The 21294-nt window shown below is 36.3% G+C and overlaps 1 protein-coding gene across 5 annotated transcripts in view; it reads right to left on the reverse strand.

Annotated features, from left to right (window-relative positions):
• The window catches only part of RYR2 (ryanodine receptor 2), a 449981-nt gene that overhangs the window by 230899 nt on the left and 197788 nt on the right, over window positions 1–21294 (reverse strand). For all 5 annotated transcript variants that reach the window (XM_085298277.1, XM_085298276.1, XM_085298275.1 and 2 more), the window contains 4 exons: window positions 19215–19311; window positions 9099–9173; window positions 4859–5015; window positions 81–245 (listed from right to left, as the gene is read on the reverse strand). In XM_085298277.1, the coding sequence (XP_085154403.1) occupies window positions 81–245; window positions 4859–5015; window positions 9099–9173; window positions 19215–19311 (494 nt within the window). The remainder of the gene's footprint in view (window positions 1–80; window positions 246–4858; window positions 5016–9098; window positions 9174–19214; window positions 19312–21294) is intronic.

A 21294-nucleotide genomic window follows, 5' to 3' on the forward strand; every position in this document is an offset into this window, starting at 1 on the left:
AAATGACGGTAAGTTTAAAATATTTTGACACCTAGAAATTACTATGATTGAGTAAAGTCCATTTTCATTTGCAGTCTCACCTTGCGCTGCACAGATCCCATTCTCACAGACTTCGCATCAGCAGACTGGTACGTAAGCCATAAGCCCGTGTCTACATGTTGTATGAAGCATATCGAATCCCCGTATTTTATTTCAGGTGCTCCCATTCCATCCACCTCTTTTCTTGTCCCTACATCCAACTTTTCCTGAAGGAAAATAAATTATACAAGAACAATAGCCAGTATGTTAACTTTTGCATCAAATATTTAATATTGGACAACTGTGCAGTACGGGACCTGAGAGAATACTGGAGATCCTTCTTCAATAAAACTATTAAAAACTGGAAAAAAAATGTAACTTCTGGTTAACTAGGGAAAAGAAAGAGAGAGAGATCTCATCYATACAAAAAACTAGCTCATTACATTAGGAAATCAGATATATTCATTTCATCTGCATWGGAAAGAACAAGGATCATAATGGCCAGTACATGTCATTACTGAAACATAAAACCTCATGAAAAAACACCAAATACATTGAATTCCCWAGCAGAAGCAGGCCATAATCTAAAGAAGCCTTTTCCTTTTTCTTTTTCTCAACCCTGGAAAGATGATAAGCACCACCCTGCAATTCATTCCTGACCATCACAGACAGATGGCCTTTAGCCTGTCATTGCTCATTACGGCCCAAGAGGCTTGACATTTCCTGAGCGAAGAAATCCATATCCATGCATTTTTGACTGSTCTGTTGATGTGTTGCATCAATCCAGCTGGGCTCCTACACATACTGCAGTCAGAGGAAGTTTAGTACCTCAAATTATCTGCTTTGGCAAACCGTCTCACCTATCTAACATATATATGTGTGTGCATGTGTGTGAGTACTTCCTATCATTTAATAGATTTTGGGGGAGGGCAGGGGTTCTTCCGGAAAGTATTCTTCAGAGGAACTATAATCTGAGGCTTTACCCAAAATAATGCTCTTATAAGAACCAACTCCTTTCTCACGGGCATCAGTTTATAAAGCACATGGGCTGTGCRTCCTGGTTTTGGTAGAAGATCCATTTCACCTCTCCAAAAGCATCTGATTAAACTGACCGATAAAGCTTCTGCRTGCCCTCACCTAATTGTTAAATCCACAGGTAATGTGGAAAAAACGTGTTACAAGGACCTGTATGTAATATCTTGTAACTGTAGGAAAGATGTCAACGTAATCAGGCTCAAAACTTCTCCGGGGGCTTCGACCGTCACTACAGGCTGGATCTGCCAATGGGCTTGAGGCTCTATCACTGACTTCATTTTAGGCAAAAATCTTCTCTATTGAGAGTAACCAAAAACACTTTTGACTTCATTTTGTTTGATCATGTAATTGATATASAAACTATTCACAATTCTCCTGAGAGGACAGGGAATATGTCACAATTTTTGCAGCTGAAACTGAGACCAGCAYTGGTGCTGAGGTTGTTTTTTTACTTGTCCTTTCACCATTTCAACAGGAGAGGCAGGTTCACTGGAGCAGTAATTACACTCAAGAAGCAGTTTAATAAAACACGGGGTTTATAAAGCCACATAAGATGATCCCCTAACCAAAAACAGCATCAACATCTATTGCTTCTTATGATCAGCATTAGAGGACAAGCCGCTTCCTTCAGTTCCTGAGTAATATCACAAATAATCAGATAAAAATTTCTCCCAGATGCKTTATGCTGTTATAACTACTCTTCAGGAAAAACTTAGAGAATGATTACACAAAATACACATATAATGATTTGAGGAGACAGCTTCACAGGAAGAGATGACAAAGGATTGTGTTTTTTAAATGAACCGAAAACAACTTCTAATTTTTAAAGGATTTTAAAAGAATTTCTTAAGTAAAGGGAGATGTCATATAACTAGGTATTTTTCCACCTACAATTACGAATGCATTTTGAAGCACTTAAAAGAAAAAAATAGTAAGTTTACTCGGGTGGAATTGTTATTATTACTTTTCATAACATTAAGCTCCCAAGATAATATATTCATCAATTCAGCTTATTAAACTGTTTCTGGATATATGTGTTAATTTCACTATCTTTTAAATGTCTGAATTCCTTAAGTGCTTGTTAAAATCTCATCCATTGATATGTGGTAATAACTGATAACTGATTTATTAATATGTCTGATGCTGATTACTGAGTTATTGTCTGTTTCTATTTCATTGTCAATTCATTAGGTTGTTCATATAATTTCTCTTAATGTTGCATTCACCTCTTTCAAAAGCTAACACAAATAACTTGAATGTAATAGATGGAAATTGAAAAGCTACTTATAATACGAAATTGGATGCAGATAATGATACAAGAAAAAATGAATTAGGTCCTGTTAGCATATGAAGAAATGATACGCTGATTTCAAGCTCCAATTTTTTGAATTATCTTCATGAGCTATAGGCATTTATCTGCATTAGTCTTCAGTGCTTCTATACTGTAGTATCTTTTTTTCTAGTCTGTTTTCCAGTTTCTTAAGATGTGAATATGTGATTCATGAATTTTCTCATAAAGAAAAGTCTTTCAATAACATACACAATTAGTGATTTAAAATATTATTCCATTCCAAACTTCTTTTATTCCAGGCATACAAGATCACAGACAAACCCTTCCATGTTTTCATGTAGCCTACATGTAGGCTACAAGAGTAGATACCTATAATTCATTCATGTAAAAATAAATACAGAAGTAAAATAATATAAATATGAAATATAAATCATTAACGTTTTTGATATATATACATTTTTATCTATATATATGTGTGTGTATATATAGCTATATACACATACACACAAATCATGAGCACTTACTACTTTGTGCACCTGAGAAAACTATTCTGGTTTATAAATGCTATTTGATCAACAATGGAAGCATTTTGGTTCTTTCCCACTTAAATTTTAAATGCAGTACTGGCAAGCTACTCTGTTTAAAATGAGTAAAGCCTTTGCAAATATTGAGGTTAAAAACTACAATAAATGTTGAGCACTTAGATTTGGTTCTAAATCTTCAGGTTACACAGGGAATACGTTTTCAATATTTTCTCTGCAAACATAAACACAGATTTTTTTTCTAATTGGAAACTGAAATTCTCATCTACTCACATGCCTCAAGGAACTGAGACTTYAAGCATGAATTCAAATTGCGAACAGTGCAAATAAGGGTATTCTTTCCCCATTCCTGTTTCTTCCTATTTAAAACTGACTTATTTATAGTACAACAAGTGGGATCTCTATGCACCGTTAAGCTAGTGAATGGAAGAACTACAGTTATGGAGTAAGGTTATTTTCTCATCATCTGTGAAATGCTGATAAGCTTATAGACCTCTCTTAAAGCTGTCACGTTACTTCAAGAATTGATTACTGTTTGAATCAAGAATTGATTACATGTCACTTCAGAAATGAYTGCTCTTCTTCATGCTGGCCCCATAACCTTTCATCTCTGCTCTTCTCAGTGTATAGTACGTTTGGTCTCTTAACAACAGCTAAAGCAAAAAGTATGGACACTTTTTTCAAGTCAGAATAAATTCATTTCAAAATGTAAATTCTCAAAATACTTCAGATAAGACTTCCAAACTCAGGCTGAAAAAAGCAAGGGAAGAAACTTCAAACAAAACACTGTTCAATCTCCAAAACACCACACACTCACCTGCATTTGCTACTTAGAATATAGAGACCAACTGCCTTTTCCATATTGACAACAGATTACTGATACCCTCTGTATCACTAAGAATTCTTGCCTTCATATATTTTTTGGACTAAATTATCCATACGATAGTAGATGACAGTATATTTTTCCACTGTCCCTGGTGCAACTTCAGCTGAAGACTCCAGCCTTGAGAATCAGTATATGAATTCTCTTATCTCATTTGKTTCAAACTACTGAGATACACATCAACTGCAACAGCAAATCCCCAATGCATTTGTGCTGTTTTGTCCTGAAATTTTTAAGCATTTTCAGGGCTTTTCTGTTTTTTTAAAAAAAGACATTGTCTGGGTCTCCAGATAACAGTCATCTGATCTAATGTCTTCATTTTTCAGAGTGCACAAGTCTATATAGCTGCTTTCAGGTGTGTAGTCATTACTTATCATACCAAGCATACAAGGGAAATAATTTAAAACATATGAAGTAAATGCTACAGAAAGGTTATTGAAAGGTTTATCATTCTGTTTATAACCACATATTTTAAAAGATAAATATAAAAAATACTACTATTGGAAAATTTTCAGCAAAATCATGCTGCGACTARAAAGTATTAAAAAAATCAAACGTTATTAAAGAATTTATCATAGATTTATCATAGTATTACGTTAAACTGTTCACCCACTATACAAAGTATACTTTTTAACTTGAASTGCTTATTGAAAGTGTCAGAGGAAAATGCCTAGTATAGAATTCAAACCATGGTAATTGTAAATTAGAGCACAGTAAAGCATCTAATTAAAAAAAAATCCTGATTCTCCAATTTAATTAAAGAACTCACATTATTATAACTGCTTCCTACCTTGGCCAACACAGATAAAGAGGTGAAGTACTAGTAAAGTTCATCAAAAAAATAAATAAGAAACCAGCAGACTGTTCAAAGATGGACAAGCAGTAAAAAACAAACAGTCAGGCAACGCTACCCAGTGCAAATATGATAGAATAAGCTTTCTATATATTAATTATATTGAATTCTTTATTTTTAATCAGCAAAAAGATAGAAAGGTTCTTATAATTAATATGAAAGGAAATATCTAAATCTTGCTTTTCAAAGAGAATGTAAGCATTATTAGTTACATTAATGCTGCATTAATTCCATACCTTGGAAGAACGAAAACAAAATGCTGTAGATTTTACATCTGCTTTCTCTTTGTCTGTAAGAAGAAGACTCTTGTCATCCAGGAGGCTTAAATATTTCCCTGTCGTTATATGTCTTAGTCTGAATGGCTGTCCCCATCTAATGTGGCTGCCACTCCACCTAAGAAAGTTCATAAGAAAAATCTTTAACAAATCAGAATCTGAATAAATCTGAAATTTAACTATTAGCAAAAATATTGAAAAGAACATTATATCGCCAACTAACTGGAGTAGTTTCCAGCAATTGTTAAATTCTAAGCTTCAGACTATCAGCAAGAACATGACTACAGTGTGGTTATCTCCTACAAAATCACTCCAAAAGTAACAAATAACCTACACCTCTTTTACACAGACCACCATGGTTCCAGCCAGTTCYTTCTCCAACATTTCATCTACCAGCTGCCAGGGTCAGTTACTCTCACAGAACACTCTTCTTTAAGCAGTCTGTACATATGGGATGGATGATTCAAAAAATGAATTTTAAAAACAGTTAGCCAGAGTCTTCACATTCTAGGGAAGGAACTGAAGGGAAAAAAAAGGCAAAAATTTCCCATCTGATAATCCTAAGACCTCCTCAAGCCAAAATATAGAAACTGTACAGTTTTAACTTCTTGCTTCAAACTGAGCTCTGGAAAAGTCAGTTCTTCTGACCTTCTGAKTAACTCCTGAAGACAAACCTGTGTAGAGATTACTAAGAAGGGTACATTTYGCATAGCTTTCCTGGAAGGGTTCTTGAGTTTTCCTTAGGTTAGAAAACCGCCACAGCTGAGAAGTTTCACTGGTTCGTCACAAAACTTTCTTCAGTAATACATCTTCAAATTTTTGCACTTCAAAAATACACAGAATCACAGAATGGGTAAGGTTGGAAGGGACCTCTGGAGATCATCTAGTCCAACCCCCCGATCAAGCAGGGTCACCTAGAGCATGTTAGACAGGGTTGCATCCAGCCAGGAGACTCCACCACCTCTCTGGGCAACCTGCTCCAGTGCTCCGTCACTCTCACAGGGAAGAAATTCCYCCTCACGGTCAGGAGGAACTTCCTGTGCTTCAGTTTCTCCTCATTCCATCTTGTCCTGTCACACGGGACAACTGAAAAGAGTTTGGCCTCGTCCCCTTGACACCCTCCCTTCAGGTACTTGTACACATTGATAAGATCCCCCCTCAGTCTTCTCTTCCTCAGGCTGAAGAGGCCCAGCTCTCGCAGCCGTTCCTCATAGGGCAGGTCTCCAGCCCTCGGATCATCTTCATAGCCCTACGCTGGACTCTCTCCAGTAGCTCCATGTCTCTCTTGTACTGGGGAGCCCACAACTGGACACAGGACTCGAGATGAGGCCTCCCCAGAGCTGAGGAGAGGGGCAGGATCACCTCCCTCGATCTCCTGGCAACACTCTTCCTAATGCACCCCAGGAGACCATTGACCTTCCTGGCCACAAGGGCACCTTGCTGGTTCATGGTCAACTTGTCATCCACCAGCTCTCCCAGGTCCTCCTATGCAGAGCTGCTCTCCAGAAGGTCGGCCCTCAGCTTGTACTGGTGTGTGGGGTTATTTTTCCCTAGCTGCAGGACTCTGCACTTGCCCTTGTTGAACCTCATGAGGTTCCTCTCCGCCCAACTCTCCAGCCTGTCCAGGTCTCTCTGAATGGCAGCACAGCCCTCAGGTGTGTCAGCCACTCCTCCCAGCTTGGTGTCATCAGCAAACTTGCTGAGGGGGCACTCTGACCCTTCGTCCAGGTCATTGACGAAGAAGTTACACAGGATGGGACCCAGTACTGATCCCTGGAGAACTCCTTTATTCTGTGTTTCCAAAATGCCCAACATAATGGGGGTTATGATACACTGCTGACGTTCTGAGGAGCTTGCATAATTTATAATAACTCTCTACTTCTATTGTGGCTTGAAATAGCCCAATTATCAATCCATGTTCAAATAAGATCAATGAAATAAACAAACATATCCCTTTCAACTCAACCTGATTACGAACTTATTCCAACATCAGAATTTTTTATTAGTGAGTTTTTTCACTTGCATTTAAAATAATTCCAGGCAAAAAATCTTTTAAAAGAAAAATCCTTTTATGCATATGTTTCATATATATTCATATACAAGTCTGAAAATGAGTTAAATAAACATCTTGTACAGGTTTAAATCATTTTCACCAGTCAAACATGTGTAGCAGATTGAAGAACTTGCCTGTTCAATACAAACATTCTTTTGTTYAAGCATTTCTTCTTAAGTGTTAGCCATACTGTATACAAAGTATGCAAAAACAATTTGAAAGACACTTTTAAAATGCAAGGGCAATAACTGTCTTCTCTTTTGTAGGAAGATTTGTTGCACTTCACTAATTAAACTTCTAAAGYTTTTTAATTACTAGGCTTTTTTAAACAGGCAAAAGGCATGAAGGTCCCCCCCAAATATTTTCTATCGTAAATGAAATACTCTCTTCTGTTATAATGAGGTGAACGGTCGGTGGGGTCAACTTATCAGAAGAAGAAAATACAGAAGCTTTACATCTTAGCAATGCATTTCCTTTTTCCATTATGCCTTCTATACAGTGAAGTCAGTACACAAAGACACATCTAAATTATCGGTGTTCTAGCATAAATTCTTCTGTTACTCAGCTAAGAGGTCATGTCATGAATCCCAGACATTGCTGGGTCTAGCAAAATGCATCAGTCCTGCACCTTTCATATTATRGGCCATGTAAGGATTTGCCTTTCCTCTAGTTTGATTCAATTTATAGTCTATTCCACTCGGCCTCAGTAGCCTGCTTCACTTGGACGGTAAGAGACAGAAAACAGTAAGCGTATTGAGACATGCTCCAAGTTCAACCCTCCAGCACAGGAAAAAGGTCAAAATATACCCTTACAACAGAAGTTTTTTTGAGTGGAAAGATGTTGTAAGGCCATCTAACTACTTAAAAATTCTTTCTAGAATCTGTGTAAAGGATCCATGTCACCCAAGCAACAGTATTAGCTATTCTATGTTAGGCCATCCCAACAGGATATGAGCTGCCTAGACAATTTGTATGGATGGACATGCTGTAGGGGATACTCCACTCATGGGGAAAGTTCAGAAACAGTGATTCCTGCAGAATCACATGAAGTTAAAAGAATTAATACTGTATTTGAAGTCTTTGGGGAAGGACTAGGAGTGATGGAGTACTTCAGGCAGGRAGATACTACATTATAAATTGAAATATTTGCATGAATAATAATGCATCTGCAATTTGGCAAGGGAGATATATAGCTATTAGAATAACATACAGGAGGARCAGAGAGGCGAAGAGCTTGAGAGAGTGTTATTCTTGGGGTTCATTTTGTTTTTTTCTGGTAACAAATCATGCTACTTAGAAAGGAAGATTACCATTGCCATTGCTTAGTTTTGCCAGTTCTCATAGCTTTCTTCACTGATATATGTTCAAAAGCATACACTTCAAAAGTGAGCATACAGTGCCTATCAAGCTGAGGTATGCTAGAAATCTGGCATTTCTCAAATCCCCACATTAGTCCATGCCACTGTTTATGAGGAAAGTATGTGCAATGAGGGAAATAAAGGGCTACAGATCCACCTACACTTTCATTGCTGTCAYTTGAGCCCTCTCAAGGTCAATTTTACTTCCCTGTCAATGACATTTAACATCATTCCATTAAATAAAATGCACACACAGAGAACAGTATCACTAGTGTAACCAGAGTTGCCACCATTTTATGTCTAAAAGCAAGCATCTTCTAGTCACTAGAAATTTTGTGACAAACACAATGCGTTCTGGATTACTGTGGTCACAAACACGGCATGATTCCTAGCTACCATTCCAGTGCCCTTGCAAGAGAAGAGTCTTTCTGTAATTTTTTTACCTTTCAAGATATCCAAACAGCTCAAGTTAGAGGGTTGCACACGGGAGTTACTGTAATCAGAACTGGTTTTCTTAAATATGTCCCAGATATGTGTAGAAAAGGTAAACAGTCAACTCATTGAACAACTTGAGGAAACGTCAAAAAAATCAAAAGACACACACATAAATTAGAACATTTAACACAAATTCTCCCCAGAAAGGGAGCTGTTTAATTTTTCCTGGAAGTGGTATGAAGTGCTTTTTGCAGAAGATTTAGTATTAACAAATCCAGTTTTATAGGAACACTGGTTTTGTACCAAAAGTCCCTGGCTAAAYTGACGCCTTTTTGCTAAGAGGGTTTTTACTTACGCAACTCTTAGCGTCTCTAGTCGCCAAAGGGAACGGGCATGAATAGACACAGCACCACCCTCGTAATGGACRGTTCTGAAAATCAAGAAAAGGCACAGATTAAACATTCAGCTCTGTCCTAAGTAAGTATTCCTCACATTTATTCAACTGCATTGCTCATTTGAAGAGAGCCAAAACAGTTATTGCAACTGTCAGATTCCTAGGGTTATCATATCCAATACCTGCCCTTTTCAATTAAACCTTCCAATCTAATTACTCAGTTTTAATTGTCTTTTGYATCAGTTATTTGCATCTTTTGAAATGTGATATTTTTCACTTAGATATCTTTCTTGTACATCTTTTAAGGACAGAGATTTGAAGAGGAAAAAAMCTGATGATTACAGCATTTCTAGGTTCTAACAGTACATACACATTAAATGAGCATAAAGATTTGTTATCATTACATCCCACCCATAAGAAAGGTAGTGTCTTCTCAGAGCTTACATTATAAAAATAACCCAATCAGTTTACTACACTGAATTTTGAACATTCACCTGTTTGTCACTGTATTTTATTACCTTATCATAGCACCAAAACTGATAGAGTTTTCAGACATCTCAGACATTTACACTTTCCTACTTCCAAATTTTAATATGCAATTACCCCTTCCTGTTCCTTGCATATATCCAGAAATCTGAGTGCTTTTAAAAAACGACTAAGTCTCAAAAAAATGTTTTTTTTCTCCATTATTCTTAACATAGACATGCTATATATATACACTAGGTCCGTTCAGATCCACAAAATGGCTTAGATGCATGGCCAAAGCCCTGAATGAGACTCTTTCCAAAGCACACCCAGAGGAGAGCGGCGAGTGCTAAGCACTGCCACTCTCCCAGGCAYAGGGAGCCTTTCTTTGGACTGCATTGTGCCCACCTCCTGCCTTGAGCTGCTTCCAGATTTTAAAAGCCTAGGCCTCCTGTTCGGGAAAATGAAGAAACGAGTCACTTCTGCAAAGCAGCGCTGTCACTACGCGTAGATGAACGCTTCACGGAATGCTGTCGGGGACGGCGAAGTTTATGGATCCTAGAAGAGCTTACGGATGAAGTAAATGCTGTGATCCTCAGTCAAGATCAAGCACTTCTGGATATACCCAGAGGCATAGCTTTAGGGATCATTACTATGGAAGTTACAGGCAGTTCCCACTGTTATAAGCAGTTTTTTGAGGACCAGAACTTTGGAGTCAGGTGCCTATGTAGGAACCTGTTAGAGTTTTGCTTCCAAAGTCCTTCTGTGCCTGTAATCCAGAGGAATTGATGCTCAGCATAAAATAAAACTGCACATTTAAATAAACACTTAAGTAAACTGAAAGAAAATGTGAGTTAATCTATACTTCTCAATATCGCTAACAATACATAAAACTATAAATGTGCTAAAACTCATTTTGGAAGATACAAAAAAGTATTAATGCTGGGTAAAAACAGAAAGAAGAAAGGAAACAGTAAAGCATTAAGGTATGGCAAAAGCTACGCCAAAACACTGAACCAAAAAGAAAAACCCCACTCTCAGATACTGCAAATGAATAAAGACTTAAATTGTATGGGAAAAATGTTCAAAATACAAAATAATCACTCCTCACTACATTTACAGAATCAGTCACMCTGAATATTAAAGACTCATACATAAATAGAACCACTGACATGTGCTTCACCTACTATAAAAGAAGTTATAAACATGCATGAAATTCTCCTCTTTTTCTTATAATCTTTGACTTTAAACTTTGTATTTTCTCCATTTATTAACTGAGTCATTTGCTGCAATGTCAGGAGCAGCTGACAAGCATTAGTAACCCGCTTGTATTTTCTCTCACAGATCAAAATTCAAGGTAAATCTTATTTTTTGTTGAAATTAACCTTCATTAGTACAGTGAAACGCAAATGATAAGTGATCTTCTATTCAGTTACTCCTGTATTCACACACTCCCTCTTCCATTCAGACAGTTATTTAAATTCTTGCTCTGCAACTAACAGATTGGGTTGCTGTTGTAACACCTAAACAACAACAAATTAGATATCACGCTTTTTTTTTTAAGCCAAAACACACTGATTGCATCCTGACTTATTTCAAAACAAAGCTAGATGACAAAAAATGCATTTGGAATTCTTGCATTCATATAATGTAAAATTTTACAGTTTTATTAAGCAGTTCTCAAATCCTTAAAAATATGTAACATATCAAATGGAAGCAAAGGTTTAACTTAATCAGAATGTTTCATTTTTAAATTGGTACCATGTCACCTTCCAGGAATAAAATTCTTTTCTTGGACACCTGGAAGTCGTCACTTGTATCTCAGCCTGAGTACTCCTCTGAGGCTACCTTTGGATGATATGTAACAGCTGAATCAATGTAATTTTAAATGTTTAAAAACATTCCCATTGTGAACTTAAAAGAATGGCTTCTCGTAGGCTAAGTTGCTTTCTTTTATGTCACTGTACATCCCGTATTTCATCTTTCTGTTCCTTCAAAGTGGAGTTACCAGTGTTTGATCATGTAAGAGAAAAGTTTGGGAAAGAGATGGAAAGGCTGGCACTAGAACAGGGCRTAAGCTGTTGGTCCTTTAGCTAGACTTTCTTTCCTCTATGGACAATGTGGTAAAGAAAAGAAAGCTTCAAATTAAAGTTATTTCACCTCTTCCATATTGAAGGGCAAGCCACCATGCTCTTACCGTAACACAGCAACATGTATACTAACCATCGCCTCAGAGGAGCCGAGTAAATTCATACCCTATCATATGTCTTTTTATTTGGTCTAAGAAATCAAAAGTTCATTTTTAACTCCTTTCCTTGAAACGCAGGCAGTAAAGTGCTCTGAAATTGCTCACACAATCATCCTTAGTATTTGCTCTGTATGAAAACATTATTCCATAGGCTATGGCTCATTTCTTTTCATATAGTACTGACAACAGTTCAGTGCTCAGAAAGAACCACGGTTCACAACATTTCAATCATTCCTGAAACAGACACTAGTAATCTTTAAAAGATACTGATATTACTAGGTCAAATAAAACAGGGCTTTTAATGACATGTGAATAACCTACAACAATTCTTTTTGCCTATCAGAGAGTTACTAAAGATTTACACTGATAAGATGGTGAAAATAAAATCGTCAAAGTGCAGGAAAATGCACATTACATGCCAAACAGCAGAGCAAACCTGCAATTTACAGAATCTTGTTATGAAATTGTGAATAATATAGATTTATGAAGAAAGAAAAATGAGCAGCAAAAAAAAAGCTATCAGTAGGAGCTACAACTAGCCCTCCTCTTCACCTAGAAATTTCACAATACCCTTTACCTTCAATTCCTCACATTTTCCAAAATATTTTCATCGTGTTTTCTACACTTACAGATCCACTTTTATTTCAAATGAGAATATCTATAGGAAATTCAGAACCATTGAGAGTTTTCAGTTCATCTTTACTGTAAATCCGGACCAAGTGAATTAATTGGTGTAACGAAGTTACTTATCTGACCTATGACTTGAAGTTCAAGTTTAAAACACAAAGTTCTTCCTGACTGTATCCCTAAATCTATTTAATTCCCCTTAAAATAAAGTCACTAGAGCCAGAACTTGCCCACTAATTTGTATTACAGGACCCACACTCTAAGTACAGCACTAAGGATGGTGCAACCTTTCCCCAGAGCCTCACTTTTCTACTGGTATTAACAGCACAGGGCCCTCCATGCACAAGCACATTACTAGGACAAGAAAGCAGGGACTACTGAGGATTAACCATGCTCTCGCTTATTCCTAGCACGCTTCTCCCTTAGCTCTGTGAGATACAATGTGGATGCAAAGCAATTGTAAACATCAAAAAGAAAGCTGGATATTTGGTTCTATCATCTCCACTTACAATACTGAATTAATTACACAGGTTAAAAATAGACTACTGCATACCAAACCTCTGGAAGAATTTTTATCAAATTCATATTCTTATTCTAGCATTGCTGAGCAAGAGCAGGCAATCATCAATGAAATTCATCAACTAATACAAGGCATTACATAAGGAAGTTGATAGCATTTTGTTATTGTTGGGGTTTTCTTTGTTCAAGAAGTAAATTCCACAGGAAAGAAATAATGGAGTAAACTTCAGTAACTGGAATGAACCAGGTGTCATATATATGAAGGTCTTATCTAAACTTCTGTCTTAAAAAAATATATTTAATTTATTGTTTTGTTGGGGCGGTGATAAGTGTAACAGCATAAAAATGTAGTACTTGAGTTATACATAAATGAATAAATTCCCCCAAAATATCCAGGCTCAAGTTACAACTCTTACTTCAAGAATTGGTTTGGAGTCACCAGAAGGAAGCGTATTTTTTATGCCAGAGTCATTCTGTCTACACAGATCAAGGGCAGATAAAATGCCTCCAGAGAAACTAGAAGAAGCAGAAACCACAGTGAATCCTACTGTTTGCTTTCAAACTACATGCCTTGCCACAAAGCATTATTGAGGAAGAAAGAGTGACTACGCTACATACCATACTTCGTACAAGTTAATGAAGATCTGGCCATAATAAATATAGATACCAGTCTCTGAACTTATTCTTACAGAGAGCATGGCTTACATTTTCTAGGAAATTCTGTACAAAACTCAAAGAGTAATCTCAGTGATCTACTTCAAATCTATTTTAAATTAAGGTATCCAAAATACTCTAAATGCTAGTGCTATAATGCAATTTATTTACTTGTTCTATCCTAATCTGCTGTATAGCTTTTTCACGTTTTCTTTAAAGAAATTTTTCCATTCACTTCAATGACAGGCAAAGCTGCTCTGTTTTTAATTCGAAAACCAGTTATATGAGAAACCAGTAAAAAACTCTATGGATTTTTCAAAGTTATTTATAAAATTATAGTTATTACTGTTCAGGCTCTTTGGCTCACTGAACCCCTGTTTAGGGTTTGGGGTTTTTTTAAATGATTTCCTCTGAGTGCAAACTTTCTGAGCTCATACTTCAGTCATAAATAATCATTTTCCCCTGTCAGATTCCCATCTTTCCAGGATGTAAGGACTGCATTAGTTAGTAATGCCGTATCTAAGAACGTGTGTTAACAGGCTAAAGAGAACGGCCTGGCTTCCAGAATCGGTGAAAAAGAGCTGCAGTGGCTGAGCTAGGCAGGTGATCATTTTCACTACTCTAAACTTTGTTTATCCATTTCTGAGACTAGTACAAAATCATATAATTTGTAACTATACTTGCAATATAATTTGTAAATAATATAATCATTCAATATACAACTCTTACAAACTCAATATACAACTCCTATACAAACTCCTAACCAGACATGGTGCTAGCAACCGTGTCCTGGCATCTTTCCTTAACCTTTCCTTAATACAGCACCCTTAACCCAAAGAAGCTGTCAAAGGCAGGAACGACAGAAYTGCCCCTGGAAATTAGGTTATTCCTATACACTCCTGCATGAAGGGCTCTTCTTACTGGGTGTTTTGGCCTTCTGACACACTGCAGCCCATTCTGCCTCAAGCAATACTTCAGAAAAACCAGGACTGCTGTGCTCCCTCTCACAGGTCATTTCTTCTGTACTAATGCATGTCTGGACCCAAATTCCACAGCAGTCATTGCCTCAACCTATGCGCTGCAAATCAAAGTGCAAATTAATTGCAACAGCCCCACACTACCCTGGGGACTGGAAATACTCACAGCTCCACTCCTGTGTGGGCTTTAAGCTCTAAAAGAATATGCATGATGGTATAATAAAGAGCAGATACTACAATCCAAAAAAAAAAAAAAAAACCCAAGTAATTTCAGTTACATACTCATACTGCAGGGAGTTTCTGCCATAAACTTTAATGAAAAAAGAAAGCAAATGCAAAACAATCCAACTCTCCAGTCATGTAAAGTACCAGTTTAGTAACTAGGTAACATTTTTACAGGAAAATAAAAATTATACATTCTGCATTCTACAACAAATTGAGACTGTAAAATGATTCCTATTTAACTGAACAATAAAAAGAGGGCAAATGTTGACTGACTCAATACTCTCTGGCAAACACCAGCTTACCTGTTCATATGGCTTTTTAAATCTTTGTTGCATAGGCTGAATTTTGTGCAAGCATTATCTTGCACAGCTTTTAATTAAAGTGAGAAACAATAGTAAGCTATTTCAYAGAAGTACTTCAGTGCATACCTCCTCTAAATACCAACTGTCAAAATAAATGTAAAAATTTTATTCATTCCCTTGATGTTACAAATTTACAGGTGAAAACTCAAAGCTATATTTTGCAAAGGAGGATAAGAAATTAAAGTGCCATGATGGCAACAGGAAAAGATGCCAAATTGAAAGCAAATACAATTTCAAGCAATTTGTTTTAATTGCTTTGTATTAAAGTGCTTTGTATTAAAAAATGTTTTAATACAAACAGTGATTCGAATCTTCTGCCAGATAATTATAAATGATTCTCCAAAAAAAGCATTCAAAGTAGTTAACAAATTGATCATGTTCGACACCAGAGGAAAGTGGTGGGAACGGAAACTAAGTGATACTTCCATTTCAAGATAAAATATACAAATTAAGAAAACTCTTGCAGGTCTGTCCCATTCCCCATGCACACAAGCAAGCATACACCTAATTCGAATGTGCAGTAAGTCATATTCAATTCAATGAAATTACACAAACTTAACATTATCTCTATTTTTTTCTTCTGTCCGTGGGGTCAAAGTGAAAGACAGCTGCTGGGGTTAGGCCCAGACTGCCTGCAGTGCTTTAAAAGCAATACTACTATTTTTTTTCTGGTTGAATAGTATGTAAACCAGCATATTATCACACAAACTTCTCTATTTGCATATTTGCACTGCTTCCGATTGATTTTTTTCTTTTTTTAATTACAGACCAAGCTAAGTGTAGCAAGTTCGGGGTAAATCTTTTTAAAAAATGCCCCCCAAGGGGAAATGCATTTCCGAGGGGATTGTAGCCCAGTGGCCCAGAGACTTCTCTGCCGTGAATAGGCCTCTACAGCTCCTAAAACTTGTTTTCAAGTTTCTGATTCCACCTGGGCCTCCTAGAAAAAACACTAGTCCAGACAATAAAATTCTATTTTACTGCTTTTCTTGAGTTGCAAGAGTATAAAAAAGTATAAAATGCTGCCCTGCCCTAACAGGCTTATTAGCCTAAGCAGGTATCATGTTATACTCAACGTGCATTTCCTTTTGGACTCTTGTTAATCTTTAGAGCTCTGTTATACACCAATTTATGTAACTGCATCAATGCCCTAAAAATATGRAAAGAGAGAGGTTGGGTTTTTTTTAAAAAAAAAAAAAATGCCTAGGAGGAATCTTCACATCAAAACAACATGTTCATTCCCAGCAGCAGATAATGGGCGACAGTACAGAATAAAACTGTTATTTTAGGACTGTCTGATCTTTTACTTATTTGAGCAGGCATAAGAGAAGGTACTGGCAGGAAAAGCAAAYGAGATGCAGGAATCAGTGAGTCATAACAGAGGGGGAACTTCTCAGCACTCTCTCCCACTGGCACCCTGCAGAGCCGAGCTGCTCTCCAGGCGCTACCGCAGACAGCCACCACCAGGCTGTTTCAAAAGGCAGCAAAAAGGATGTGGAATTAATAAAAGCCACATACATCAAACCCTTAGCGTGCCTTACGTGCAAAAAGTGAAGCAACTTAAATAAAAATGAAAGATTAAATAACTGATCTTACCATTTTCTACCTGCCAAAATTACCCGTATTTATAAAATATAATTCTACCGGCAGCTAAACGCCACTAAGGTATGCATCAAACTAAGGTATGCACACATTTTGAAAACTCAAAGTAGGAGCTAAAAAAAAATCTCATTTTAGATATTGGTTTGAACAAGGAGTCATCCTAGTGAACAGAAGTATAGAGTTTCTAAGAAGTAAATAAATTTATTAATTTAGAGAGGAGAAAATGTTAGACATAGTGATTATACCTAACTCTATTAAAATAATCTTAGTTTATATTTTAGATTCATAAGTAAAAATCAGGCTAATTTGTCAGAAAATCAAAAACTTGAGCAAAAGAGAATATGAAACAAACAATCAGGCTTACGCATATTCTGTCAAATAAAGCTCCTGAACTACAGGAAAATTTTAGAAGATCAAATACAGTACTTATGAAGCACTAAAAGCAGAGTGTCTCAGTAAGTTGTTCACATACTACAGCAGAAAAAAAGATACAGATACTATCTGTTAATCATGCACTATTTGTTGTCTACTAGCTCTGCTTCTTTCAGGGCACGAGATGGATAGGGGAAAAGGCAGGCATTGCATAGAAGAAAAACAGTTGTCCGTGTTGTTTAAGGCATTGGTCTGCAGTTTAAGAAATGAGTCCTGTTCTTTCCTTGCCTTTTTGATATAGTACAAAGATGTAGCATGTGAATACACATGCAGATCAAATGCATTTTTTTCCTTACCTGGCAACTTAATACTCCTTTATTGCATTTTCTATATAGTGTTATGCTTGCTGTAAAGGGAGAGATTTTTGATGTGCTCTTAAATGTTAAAGTTCTTTAATGAAGTGCTWGATCATCCTAAAGTTCCGCAATTACATTGCATTTAATGCGAATTTTGCAGGATTTAAACTGAAATATGAGAAAATACCAGTAGAATTCTATTTATTTATCATCTTATTCTCAGTGTCACTGTCAGGGGTGAGGACAGCAATAGCTGCAATAAATTCAAAGACCTAATGCAGCTATTATGTTGTAATTAAAATTAAAACATGAGCTGATTTTAAGCCTTCTGCATTTTGAAATATCTTCTCTGTTTAAAAATTCTTTCCTAGACCAGAAATGACAAAAAGTCAGGAAGCGATAGCAGCTGTATGAAAAAAACCTTTAAAGGGGAAACAGCTGAAGTTTCTTCCATTATTATTTACAAATTTATAGAAGAATTTTACTACCTATATATTTTAGGAGTGCTCTCTATCTTTAAAAGATATAGAATGAAAATATATTTCTACTTGCAAACTGAGAAAATTCAACATGGAAATCAATCAACAGCACTTTCTTTGTCATGGGAATTCAGACATCCAGATGCCAAAATAAACAAAGTATTCCAAAAATCAGGATTATCACATAACTATTTTCAAGCTGAAGGTATGAATAAATCTGACACTTCAATGAAAGCCTTACTGAAAAAAAAGCTTGGGGTATATATTATTAGAGCAAGTGAACAGGACTTTGATTTTATTTTAAATTTGATTCACCCATGTAATGGCTCCACTGAGACATGCCGCTTTCAGTGCCAGTCTTATCACCATTTCAGATTTATTAGTTAACTGAGACGGAAAAGACACATGCTGAGCTGTCATCACTTTTCTACTTGCATTCTGGGATTACTTCAATCATGAAAATAACCATAAATTTAGTCCTAGACTCCCATGTGAGGTACACCTGAGATTAATAACCCAGATTAGCAKCTTTGAGGGACTTGGTGGTAATCTTAACCGTCTCCTGAGGCATTATGTATGATAACAGAAAAAAAGCAATAAAGAAACTGACACTTTTCCTTCACTGTTTTTAAGGCAGTAAAGTTGACAATAAGTTATCAAAGGTCACAATAATATGTATAACAAAAAAAAGCATAAAAGCTACAAATCATCAAGAATGAAACTAGATAGTAAATATTATAAATAATCTGTTGTGATAAAATCATAACCACAATAATAGGGTTAGCCTGCCATTTTGTATGGGCCATCACAACAACCCAACTGTTTGTTAGCATAACAGATGAAAAAGTTGGAGATGCTTCTTCTACATTTGATTTTAAGCTAAGGAAAAAAAAAAAAGGTTCAATTCAATTTAGTTTGGTGTCCTTCAACAACCCAGTGCATTTTGGCTCGTGTTGCTGTACGAAGTCCACTTCCAATAAGTACTGCTGCTTTTAAAGCTGTAAGTGAAAGCAGACTGAAAGAATACCAAAAGGATAGCACAGAAGAGCCTCATGTCCAAAGCTGATCTCAGCAGCATTTGCTGTTATGAGATTGAGCTCCTCATGATATCCTTCAAAAATCTGTGCTACCAGCGACATCCAACACTAATTCCATTAAATTCATTATTACTCTACTCTAAGCCAGAAAACCTACCTTCTTTGTTCTTCTCCATGCTCACCAGAAGGGACTGTCAAGCATTCATCCATGTGGCCATGCAATAACCTCAGAACATCTCCTCCTATCAGATAGCCTTGAAAGAAGGGAGAAAATCAAGTGTATTGGTCTGAACATAGCGACACGCAAAACTACAGCTCAAACTGTAATAAAAAATATCACTTTTATTTCATTGTTTTCTGTTAGTGCTTTATGTTCCCGTAAAAAGAGTCASTGTGTCGGATGGAAGGATGTGGGAGATGGCTCATTCTCTGGGGAGCCAGCTGATGGCCAAGGGAGCCAAGGGAGACAAATTTCAGGTCAACAACTAACTAGGAAAGGAGAGAAAGAAAGAAAGAGCTGCAAAAAAATGTTTCTGAGGAGAGCAGGAAGCACATCTTCAGCCAGCCTGCAGAGGATACAGGATGGACATTTCACAGGAACCAAGTGGGATTATAGAGTTTGTGCAACATACAGAAAAACTGATCCAACTGAAACCAGAAAGCAAGTACTTCCCTAAGTTACAATGAGTAAAGTGGGAGATGCTTCTTATTTCTCTTCTACCTCATCCACTCAGTTTTGTTTTGTTTTGTTTTGTTTTAATTTTAGAAGTTAAAGATTCTAGTTTATGTACAAATAAAATCCATGTCCACAGACAAATGGACAGGACATACCTGTAGCTTCACAGCATTTGGAAACCAAAACACTGCAGATGGAAGTTGAAAATAAGCCTACAGTTCTAATCAGTAAAAATATCAACATCAATGTCGCATAAACCTCTTTGGAACAGAGGTGTGATATTAAAAAGAAAACACATTTTATGTTTTCCTACCTATATTGCTTTATAATCTAGAAATTTAAGAGTACTAACACCTGGTAGATTTTCAGAGCAATTCAATAGTATTTTTTTAATTTGACAAGCTAAACAAGTGTTTAAAGTACAAAAACGTAATTCCTAAATTCCTTCCTTCTTGCTAAAATCAGTTAATATCAAATTCCTCATTTGAGCAGGATGTGAAAGCGTAATTCCTTGGGTTTATATATTAAAAGGTGTAAGTTTTATTATATCAAAATCCTTTTTTTAAAAGCATTGTTAGAATAGTAGTCTGAAGCTATGTCCCTTTTGGCAAGCACTGCTGTGCAGTAAGAGCAGATCTGGAGGGAGAGAGCTGGTGCCGAAGACCCAACATTCAGATTGTACACATTTCTTCAGTTTTATTTTGATGCTACTGCATATTCAGGAAAAACTTTTTTCAAACTTTTGAAATCATATCAGATAACCATTTAGATGGCTAATTTTAGAATTTAAKTTTTAACCTTTAAATTCATGGTTTTGATGCAGGGAGGTATTTCAGTTAACATATATTAATTTATGTATGGAGCTAAGTCAATATAAATCTGGAGTACAGAATTAGCAGAATTACTTGTCCTGGCTCTCAAGCTCCATTTTGACTAAAACAGTAAATTGACTTCTATATAAGCAAATCTTGCAAAATGCATACAAAAAAAAATCATTTTGTTTTAACAAACTACCTTTGATACCCCAGCACGTTTAATGGATTATTTATCCATTATTTTCATTTCAAAGTAATTTCATTTAACTGACGTGTTTCTTGCAAAAATAAATCTCTTTTTTCTTTCCACAAACATAACAGATTAGTAAAAGGCTGAAAACTCTTATTACTACACTTGTAATGGAAAGTTTTGATTAAGAGCAGGCATTCTAGTGTTAGGCGTTCCTATACAGTGGTATACACTTTTCATATGAAGATCTCAGCCATTCTGCAGATATTAACAAATTTAAATTTAGCTTTATATTCCTCTTCATCCATTTAGAGATAATTTATATTCAGTTTGGTTACAGCTTTTCTCAGGTATATAGGTCACACACGATTGCCCAAGTGCCAGAATCGCTCTCCCTTCACCATGAGACAGCTTTGATTACAGTAGCATTTGCTGCATATGCTGAAAGAGAGACTTTTCTCTAATTGTTTCTGACACCATCCAGCTGATTTTCTCTAGGAAAGATACTGCTCAGAAAAATAAATTAGTTAAATGTCTATATCTGAGAAAAGCAAAA

The sequence above is a fragment of the Rhea americana genome, unplaced genomic scaffold (assembly GCF_003343005.1).
Source record: "Rhea americana isolate MKP2758 unplaced genomic scaffold, rheAme1 scaffold_137, whole genome shotgun sequence".
Taxonomy (NCBI): Eukaryota; Metazoa; Chordata; class Aves; order Rheiformes; family Rheidae; genus Rhea; species Rhea americana.